The sequence below is a fragment of the Alosa sapidissima genome, chromosome 3, assembly GCF_018492685.1.
Source record: "Alosa sapidissima isolate fAloSap1 chromosome 3, fAloSap1.pri, whole genome shotgun sequence".
Taxonomy (NCBI): Eukaryota; Metazoa; Chordata; class Actinopteri; order Clupeiformes; family Clupeidae; genus Alosa; species Alosa sapidissima.
In genome coordinates this window covers 3,580,668-3,591,213 of record NC_055959.1, presented here as the reverse complement: position 1 = coordinate 3,591,213, position 10,546 = coordinate 3,580,668, and the positions used below count along the sequence as shown (strand labels likewise).

The 10,546-nt window shown below is 52.1% G+C and overlaps 1 protein-coding gene across 1 annotated transcript in view; it reads left to right on the top strand.

The window, feature by feature from the left end:
• The window catches only part of notch3 (notch receptor 3), a 38,791-nt gene that overhangs the window by 20,749 nt on the left and 7,496 nt on the right, over positions 1-10,546 (top strand). Inside the window, 16 exon segments of the mRNA XM_042085540.1 lie at positions 1,637-1,750; positions 3,472-3,705; positions 3,817-3,927; positions 4,158-4,350; positions 4,631-4,776; positions 5,205-5,438; positions 5,696-5,851; positions 6,100-6,328; positions 6,701-6,902; positions 7,493-7,649; positions 7,784-7,968; positions 8,080-8,212; positions 8,499-8,753; positions 8,883-8,995; positions 9,208-9,752; positions 10,023-10,343. Coding sequence (XP_041941474.1) covers positions 1,637-1,750; positions 3,472-3,705; positions 3,817-3,927; positions 4,158-4,350; positions 4,631-4,776; positions 5,205-5,438; positions 5,696-5,851; positions 6,100-6,328; positions 6,701-6,902; positions 7,493-7,649; positions 7,784-7,968; positions 8,080-8,212; positions 8,499-8,753; positions 8,883-8,995; positions 9,208-9,752; positions 10,023-10,343 — 3,328 coding nt within the window.

Here is a 10,546-nt window from a genome sequence, read left to right as displayed (position 1 = left end):
CAAAGACACTATTGTGACCCCCAAACCCCACCCCCCCCCCCCCACACAACACACACACACTCAGCCTAGAAATGTAGAAGGGACAGCACCCCTCCCCCTCCTCCAGTTTTTTTTTTTTTGGGGGGGGGGGCAGCAGTCCTGCTAATGAGATTCTTTTCCAGGTCCGCAATTTACATCTGGGGCAGACAACCCCCCCTTCCACCCCCCATCTAGCTATTGAGCTCGTGGAGCAAGCGCAGGGAGTGGGGGGGATGTTGCCCCAAGAAAGAAAACAATTCCACTGCCCCCCCCTCCTCCATAACCTCCTGCCCCAAGCATCAGCACAGACCCCATCCCAAGACTGTTAATCAACACAAAGTCTTCCTTAGAGCCAGCCACTGACATGTCCATGGGGCTGCTGGCCCGTTCTTTTTTTTTTTTCTCTCACTCATTTATTTATGAATTTGTTTTAGTTGTCAAAGACAACTTGCCAGGTGAGTTTTTTTTTTTTTTTTTAATTTTTATTTTTTTTACCCCAAGCTTTTGGGACGTTTCGAAATGCGTACTTTGTTGTGTCTCCACCACAAAAACTAAAGCCCCAAGTGCACTGTTGGGAAATGCTCCGTGTGGTTTAATCCTGCTGGGCGGATGCCAGCTCACTGGAGCTCCCAGAGAGACGCTGGTCTTGGGAAGCCATTTGAGAGCCACACATTGTCTAGACAACTCGCCATTGAAAACCCCATCCAGAAAGTCTGAAACAAAGCAAGCGCGCTCTCTCTGTCAGACGCACTCTCGCTAATGTAACCCAGTCGTTCCTTTTATATCTAAAACATAACACCAATAAATCAAAACAGTGCCTTGGAGCAGATCAGAACATGATACTGAGCAAACATTCCAAACACTGTTTTTTATGGACATTTGAAAAACTCAGATTGGCAGACTTTCTAATAACCTTGTCTGATAAAAACAATCCAGAATATATTTTTAAATGGAGAAATTCCAGTTTTTAGAAAAAGAAAAAAAAAGCTACCAAATATGGTTTCATCGCCTCATGTAGCAATGCATCACACCATGTTCCCTTATGCATCGCACCATTTTCATTTCATTTCAGGATTTAGAAAGCTTGTGGACTGGACACATTAGGCCCCTATCTTTTATTGATGTTCCAGGATCTCTCTTCATGCCATGTAAAATCCTTTTTTTGCTTGATAGACATCCCAGAATGCTATTTGGTACACATTCCAACAGAGCTACTGGAGACATTCCATGAAATGGATTTGTAGCCATACCAGAACGTAAATTCACACAAGGCGTTCCAGCAGAGAGAGGGGGGGGGGGGGGGGGGGGGGGGGGGGGGTAAATGTAGACATGACGGCACGTAGTGTTGGGACAGATGCATCCCCAGATCAAGAGGAACAATCCCGCATCCATCAAAGTCATTTCTAAGAATCATCCTTGTTCGTCATAATCCGAGTTCAGAGAGAGGCTCTCTTTGCTCTTGTCCAGACGTCCCTAGGCCTGGCCAGAGACCTTTTGGCCCCTTTAAGGTGGCCGCAGTGACCCCCCTGATCTCCCTCCTGGACCCCCTGATCTCCCTCCTGGACCTCTCTACCGCTACTTTAGTTTGACCCCTGGCCTCTGTGTTTGCATGTCCCAGGCTTCTCCGGCACCATGTGTCAGATCGACATTGACGAGTGTGCCAGCACGCCCTGCCAGAACGGTGCCAAGTGCTTCGACCGGCCCAACGGATACGAGTGCCGGTGCGCAGAAGGTAAGCCTCCTCTCCAGGGGAAGAGTTCATCATGTGTAAGATGTTGTGTAAAAGGCTTGGCGTGGTGTGGTGTTGCCGTGGTGTTGCTGTGGTGTGGTCATCAGCAGCAGCAAAGTTCAGTGCTGTGTGCTGTGGCACTTCATCTGCTGGACACAGGCATCTCTGGCCCTGACTAACACCTGTAGTCTGGGAAGAGCATCCAACAACCCCCCCCCCCCCCAACACACACACACACATACACACACCCTCTGAGGGCCTCAAGGTCAGACAGCTCTCTTTCCCTCTGTCTCTCTCGTGCTCTCTCTTCCTCCTTCCCTCCCTCCCTCTTTTCTCTCTCTCTCTCTCTCTCTCTCTCTCTCTCTGTGTGTGTCTGTGTACAGATGACTAGGCAGACTGACGAGAGAGAGGGGCCCTTAATCCCCCTCTTCCCCCCCAGCCGGACCCCAGGATCACGGGGTCACCAGGGTCCGGCAGCTGGCAGGGACCGGGGTTACGCTCGGTCGTCACCCCGACATCTGTTCAGCTGTACCCCCACAATACACGCTCACACAGGACCTTATGCCACATCTGAGGGTCCCCTCTCGCACTCACCGCACTCCATTTCCCAAAAGTAGCCTACACCGGGGTGCAACTCTATATTTATATCTTTTTACTGAAGAGGATGCATTAGTGGATGTGTGTGTAGTGGTTGTGGTGTTGTGGAGGCGGCGGTTGTAAACGGGGGAGTGTGTTTGCATTGTTAGCGGAGGGAGGCAGCTGCTCGGTGTTCCCTCGTGCTCCAGCTCTACTCGGCTGAGCAGGGCCCTCTCGTCGTGAGGCGGCCCATTGTTCCCTCTGCTGGCTGGGGACAAAAGCTGGAGGACGCACTCTCTCCCCTTCCATAGTCCCTGCCTGCTCTCTCCTCAGCACAGATGGCCCTTCCCCGATCCCTCTCACACAGCCCTGCACACACACACACACACACACACACACACACACACACACACACACACACACACACACAGAAGCACACACTACAGGCTGTCGGCATGGAAACCTTGAGAACTGAGACTCAGACAGGACTTCAGGATTTTTCACACGAGAGAAAGAAGGGATGTGAAGGAAGTAGAATGATTTAGAAAGAGGAAAAAGTCGGGAAAAAAAGCGAGGGGGAAAAAGAAACAAGGAAAGTGGAAGAAAGTTTACAAAGAGATGGGGGAGAAAAAAGAAACTTTTTTTGAAGGGGGGGGGGGGGGGGGTTGTGTGACTGACTGTATGCGTATGTTTGTGTGTGTCTGTGTGCTAGCTGCAGTTGAAGGGGTGGGGTGGCCATTCGAAAGAATTTCAATGAAGCAAAAGGAAGTTTTCAGAGCAGAGAGACAAAAAAAGAGATATCAAAGGGATAACCCAAACAGTCCCAAGGAACAGACCATGGAGAAAATGAAAGAAAAGGCGAGGCCGGACTGTTGTTGATGGGTTGGGAATTTGAGACAGCGTCTGATATGTCTTGCCGGTGAACCATGAGCGGAAATGAAAGCTGACGCTCAGGAACTGCCCCGCTCCACGGAAAATAAAGAGGAGACGCTCTCCGCTGCCACCTGATCCCCTTCTTCACTAACACCTCTAAGAAAGCCTGGGAAAAACCTTCCCCAAATATTGATCTTCCTTTCTCTCTCTCTCTTTCTCCCTCTGTCTCTCTCTCCCTCTTTCTCCGTCTCTCATTTCATTCGTCCGCTGTCCAGGCTTCGAGGGGCCCCTGTGCGAGAGCAACATCGATAACTGCCGCCCCGACCCGTGCCACCACGGCACCTGCATCGATGGGATCGCCACCTACACCTGCAACTGTGAGCCGGGCTACACGGGCTACCGTTGCGAGAACCAGCTCAACGAGTGCCACAGCAACCCCTGCCAGAACGGCGGCAAGTGTGTGGACCTGGTCAATAAGTACATCTGCCAGTGTCTGCACGGCACCTCTGGTGAGAAACGGACACACTGCTTGATTTGCGTCGGTGTTAGTCTTGTCGTGTCTGTTGGGTGACTGACCGCATGTGTCGCCCCCCCCCCCCCCCCCCCCCCCTCAAACGCAGGTGTTAACTGTGAGCTCAACTTTGATGACTGTGCCAGCAACCCATGTGAGTTTGGCATGTGCAAGGATGGCATCAACCGCTACGACTGTGTCTGCAAGCCTGGCTTCACTGGTGAGAGCCTTTCCATCTTGTGCACCCACAGACTTCACACGACACACAAATACGATCCTTATATGGTCCAAATAAGCCTCAGACCTGTTTGGCATAGATGGTCTTAAGACTAAAGATCTCTCTCTTTCTCTCTCTCTCTCTCTCTCTCTCTGTTTCTCTCTCTCTCTCGCTCTCTCTGTCTCTCTCCGTCTCTCTCTCTCTCTGTTTCTCTCTCTCTCTCTCTCTCTCAGGCCCGAAGTGTAATGTGGAGATAGACGAGTGCTCGTCCAATCCGTGCCGTAACGGCGGCACCTGTGTGGACGAGGAGAACGGCTTCCACTGCCAGTGTCCCGAGGGCTTCCACGAGCCCTACTGCTACTCCAAGGTGGACGAGTGCGCCAGCAACCCCTGTGTCAACGGAGCCTGCAGAGAAGACCCCAATGGGTAAGGATAGAAATGAAGTTTCACGCACACTGACCACAAGAGTATTTGTGTGAGCGCACACAGGTGCTTTAGTAGTTATGCAATGCCCTTGTGTTCCTGTAGTTAAACTGGGGAAGTTGCTAACACAACCACGCTTATGGGTCCAGTGTCCATGGGGCACGCGTATTGAAATGTATACAGTATCTGTGCTGCATTGGAAAGGATGGGGGAGGAAGGTGTCTGAAAAGTGAGATGTTGGAGCTCTGTGGGACTGAGCCCTTCCCTGTGCGTCTCCCCACAGCTATAGGTGTGACTGTGAGCCTGGATGGGTGGGGAAGAACTGCGACCTGAACCGCAACGACTGCCTTCCCAGTCCGTGCCAGAACGCTGGCACCTGCATAGACCAGCTCAACGGTTTCGTCTGCAAGTGCCGCCAGGGCTTCAAAGGTGAGCGTGCTCAGTAGAGCCTCTGAACACTCAGCCAGTGTAAACTGAATGGAGTGCCTATGTGTAAACATGTGGGCGTAATGGCGACTGGAAGGCCCCCTTCTGTGTAAATATACAGATTGTAAGAGTATCATAAACAACCAAACACACTATGTGTACAGACAGCATCAACTCTAAATTACTGAGCATCCGAATGCTTTATTTTCCATAAATGACCTCAGCTTCTGTTAAGGCCACTTGAGGAATCCCATCTAAAATGTCTGCCTGGTAGAGCTCATGATTGACTTAGGCTGGAGCTCCTCCTAGTGGCTACTTCTAGGAACAGCAGGCTGCAGAGGTTGTGTTCTCAGGGTCTCAACATGACAATGTGCTCAGGGTAGAACAATATTGTGTGTGTCTGACCTCTTTGACCTCTCCGTCTCTCTCAGGTAATCTGTGCCAAGTGAACATCAACGAGTGCTCGTCGAGTCCGTGTCTGAACGGCGGCACCTGCGTGGATGGCGTGGCCAGCTTCACCTGCCTCTGCGAGCTGCCCTACAGCGGGCCCACCTGTGCCGAGGTGCTCACGCCCTGCTCGCCCAACCCCTGCTCCAACCACGCCCAGTGCCTCCACACACCCGACTACCTGGGCTACCAGTGCAGCTGCCAGGCTGGGTGGCAAGGTGAGAGGAAAGCTCCTGAAGTCCAGTCAAATCATCACCCTCCGAGTTTCAACAAGTGTAGTGGTCGTGATGGGGTCAGACTGACCGCAACCTTTTTGTGTCTGTAGCCTTTTCCGGACATGTAGTGTGAGTGTAGTGATTGAGCTTTGAGTGTCACCAAAAAGACTGCAGTGACCGAAGCTCTGTGTAGTTGACCCTTTGGACAAATGAATTAGCAGGGCGGTGACTGACCCTGTGTGTGTCTCTTCACCCAACAGGCCAGCTGTGTAATGTGGATGTGAATGAGTGCTACCCCTCCAACCCCTGCAAGAACCGCGGCACCTGCACCAACACACTCGGGGCCTACGTGTGCTCCTGCCGTGCCGGCTTCACCGGGCCCAACTGCGAGACGGACATCAACGACTGCTCACCCAGTAAGACCTCATTTCCTTTTCCTCTAGCTGTTTATGGCCTGTTTTTGATTTTGTTCATTTTGTTTAAATTAGTTTTCCTGAGGCTTAACTGGTAGAGAAAGGTGCTAGCAACATATACGAGGATGGGTCTGATACTCAGGGCATCCATACTGTACTGATACTGTAGGTCACTTTGAATAAAAGCATTTGCTAATTGAATGTTATTTCTCCTTTACTACCTTCCTGTCCTACTTTCCTCTTTCCTCCAGGCCCCTGTCTGAATGGAGGCTCGTGCACAGACGGCGTGAACAGCTTCCAGTGCAGCTGCCTGCCCGGCTTCACCGACACACGCTGCGCCGTGGAGGTGAACGAGTGCCAGAGCGCCCCCTGCAGGAATGGAGGCACCTGCACCGACTACGTCAACAGCTACACATGCACCTGCAAGCCTGGCTTCACGGGCATCCACTGCGAGACCAACATCCCTGACTGCACCGAGAGGTGGGTAACGGAATCGTAGTGTAACAGAACATTAAGAAAAAAGAATGTAAGGTAGTTCTAATTCTTCTTGCATACAACAACACCTTGCATATTTGTAACGCTTTTGAAGGCACCCAAATCAGAGTACATTGTAACAGAATGATTAGAAATACAATGTAACCGTTTCAGTTCTTTCAACAATGCACTTTACAGTGAAGGGGGATCTTCACTAACTCCCAGAGGCATTTGTTTATAAGAGACCGCATGTTTATTACAGACTGCATGTTCATGTTGCACAAGGTCTGATTTGCATGTTAGACACTGTGTGAATGTGTGTGTGTGGATGATGTGCGTGTATGTGCTGATCGTGACTAATGTTCCTCACTTTTGCAGCTCCTGCTTCAACGGAGGCACCTGCACGGACAAGATCAACGGTTACACCTGTACATGCCGCCCAGGGTTCACCGGCTCGCACTGCCAGTACGAGGTGAACGAGTGTGACTCACAGCCGTGCCTCAACGGAGGCCTGTGCCAGGATGCCCTCGAGTCCTTCCGCTGCTCCTGTCCCAAGGGCTACTCCGGTGGCAGGTGCCAGGTGAGTCACTCCCTAACAACTCCTGAGACCCACCCCTCCCCTCCAAAGAGCCTTACTGGGTGTCACTATGGTGTTCCATAGGTGTTCACTAGGCCTAATTTGGAGCTTGTTTAAAGACTCTAGAACTGAATAAACATGTGGGCTCCTAAGGCATTTCTGGTGGCACAGAAAACAATATAATGGTAACTAGGGGACAAACAAAAATCTAAAGTTTTAACATTTACATTTTGTAGAGGATCATGCTAAATCGCCCATTTTATTTTCATTTTGAAGTATGTCTGCGTTGGTTTTGAATGTGCCAACCGGAAACCCTCTAGGAACAAAATTTAAAGGGTTTGAGTTGAGTTGGATAAAAACTATTTTGTGAAATTATAGAAGTGTATGTACAGAAATGTACGGAAGACTCAGAGAGAGTGATAGATTAGCATTTCTATTTACTGTATGTCCATTCATCTTCCATTCATGGAGTTGGTGTGATGCCTTAGGGGGATGGCAGGTGATTTCTCCAGCAAACAAGGCTTGCGCGGTGCGTCCATTGTGAAGGGCACTTTAAAAGCGTCTCTGTGTTTGTTTGCGTGTGCCGCCCCCAGAGTGCTGTGGACTGGTGCCGTCGCTCCAACCCATGCCAGAACGGCGGCCGCTGCCGTCAGAAGGACGCCGCCTTCACCTGCGACTGTGTAAATGGCTGGTCGGGCCGCTACTGCGACATCCCTGGGGTGTCCTGCGAAGTGGCCGCCGCACAGAGAGGTGCGTAAACAAGACGCCATCACCGCTCTTTTGTGTGGCTGCATTTGTGTGTCCAGTCAGTGTCCGATCTGCACTCCTCCCCCTACCTGGGTCCCATTTCCTGACTGTAAGTTGTGTTTGTGTGTTCCCTGCAGGCTATCAAACTGACGAGCTGTGTCACCATGGTGGACACTGTGTCAACACCGGCAACACGCATTACTGCAAATGCCCAGACGACTATATGGGCAGCTACTGCGAGAGCCAGGTGGACCACTGTGAGGACAAGCCCTGCCGTAACGGCGCCACCTGCAGGGGCTATGTGGGAGGATACACATGCGACGTGAGTCCCAGATCATTACATACAGACCCATGAAGAAGTTGCTGTGCATTAATGTACGGAAAGGTTTGAAAGCCTACGTGAACTAACTTTACTGTTCGTTCTCTCCCTCAGTGCATGCCAGGCTACCATGGCGAGAACTGCGAGATGGAGATTAACGAGTGCCAGTCTCACCCGTGCCAGAACGGTGGCACCTGCATCGATCTGGTGGGCCATTACATCTGCTCTTGCCCACCTGGCACTTTGGGTAAGAAACAGATGCTCAGAGTCAGCAGTCCTGGCATGGCAGCATCTAATATCAATTACTAAGCTATTCAGTTTCATCAATACATCGTCCTACTATTAAATTTAACTTGTATTATAATGATTGTGTTTTATACCCATAATTGGTAATGCTTTACAGTAGTTGTAAATAAGAAAAGCTGATGGTGCTGTATAGCATCAGTGCAGTACAGCCATACCAAGTCATAGTATTCCTGTCTCCTGATTCATGTATCTGATGTTTGTGTGTGTGTGTGTGTGTTTGTGTTCAGGTGTGCTGTGTGAGATCAACGAGGACGACTGCTCCATGCCAGCCAGGCCTCGGGGCACCCCCAAGTGTCTGAACAACGGCACGTGCGTGGACCGTGTGGGTGGCTACAAGTGCAACTGCCCGCCCGGCTTCACCGGTGACCGCTGCGAGGGCGACATCAACGAGTGCCTGTCCAACCCCTGCAACATGGGCAACAGCCTGGACTGCATCCAGCTGCCCAACGACTACCAGTGCATCTGCAAGCCTGGCTACACAGGTAAGGCCTCGCACACACTCCATTTGAGTCCACTCGTGTGGTCCAGTACTCTCTGCAGAAGTGGGTCTTAAGTGGGTGCCCTGAGTGTTTTTGTTTATGTTTATGTTTTGGGTTTTTGTTTGTGCGCAGGTCGGCGGTGCCAGAACCGGTTCAGTGTGTGCGAATCTCAGCCCTGTCAGAATGGAGGCGCCTGCTCGGTCTCCAGCAATACGGCCTCAGGATACACATGCACCTGTCAGCTGGTACGTCCTGTAGAGAGCCATCCGCAATCCGCAGCTCTTCCTTCTGTCAATAAAAACTTTCTCCTCTCTTCCACCCCCCCCCCCCACCCCCCATCTTTATTGGTCAGTCTTGGTCAGTCTGTATGTTTTAGCAGTGCCCTGTTTTGTCCTCTCTTTTCCATCCTTCCTCTAACAACTCCTCCTCTCCTCCTCCTCTTCTCTCCCTCGCGCAGGGCTACACCGGTGCCAACTGTGAGCGCAGCATGTCGTGCCGCGAGCTCTCCTGCTACAACGGCGGCAGCTGCATGCTGACCACACGCGGCGCCCGTTGCTCCTGCCTGCAGGGCTACGCCGGGCCACAGTGCCAACACCGCAGCAACGAGGGCTGTTCGGCCCAGCCGTGCCGCAACGGCGGCCTCTGCACCGAGGAGACCTCCTTCCCCTACTTCCACTGCCAGTGCCAGCCGGGCTACTCCGGCAAGCGCTGCGAACAGCAGACCGCCCAGATCCCGTCTCCCAAGACGCTGCCGCCGCCGCCCGCCTGCCCGCTGGCCGACTGCCCGGGCAAGGCCAACGACGGCGTGTGCGACAAGGAGTGCAACACCTTCGCTTGCCGCTGGGACGGCGGCGACTGCTCGCTGGCGGCCAACCCGTGGGCCAAGTGCGCCGACCCGCACTGCTGGCGCGTCTTCAACAACAGCCAGTGCGACGAGAGCTGCAACAACGCCGACTGCCTCTACGACAACTTCGACTGCCGCAGCAAGGAGAAGGTTTGCAAGTGAGTGTCCGCCACTGGTCAGTTGTTGTTTTTTTTTTGTCTGTTGCCATTGCTGTGCGATTGTGGTGAGCGCATTGACACAAAATGGCCACCATTATACATAAATGTGGCGGGTGCTCCACGTTGATAGTAAGTCCCGTGTATTTGAACTCTTTTTTTTTTTTTTCCTTTGGGATGAGCACTATACTGTAATAATCCACTCAGACTAGTCAAATGACTGAATTAGTCACAGTATCTTAACTATTATCTCTGTCACGTCCACCTCCACAGTCCGATCTATGAGACGTACTGCATTGACCACTTTGCCGACGGCCGCTGCGACCAGGGCTGCAACACGGAGGAGTGCGGCTGGGATGGCCTGGACTGTGCGCAGAAGGTGCCTGAGAACCTGGCGGAAGGCGTGCTGGTCATCACGGTCCTGCTGCCGCCCGAGGAGCTGCTGCGCACAGGCACGGCCTTCCTGCAGAAGCTCAGCGCCATCCTGCGCACCAGCCTGCGCTTCCACCTGGACCACAACGGCGAGGCCATGATCAAGCCCTACATGCACCGCCTCAAGAAGCGCGAGCTGCAGCCGCAGCAGGAGGTCATCGGGTGAGTGGGGGGATCGGGTGATTGGCACCGCCAGGAGGGATGCGGGGACTCTGTGTGTGTGCAGGGATGTAGTGGAGGCTAAATGCAAGTATTTATCCATCACTGAAATTTCAGAAATAGAGTTTATCCACCTGTCAAAAAAGTGTGTTCACCAATTGCAGCTTTTAACATTCAAAAATGTGTGCGTGTGTGTGTTGTGAACA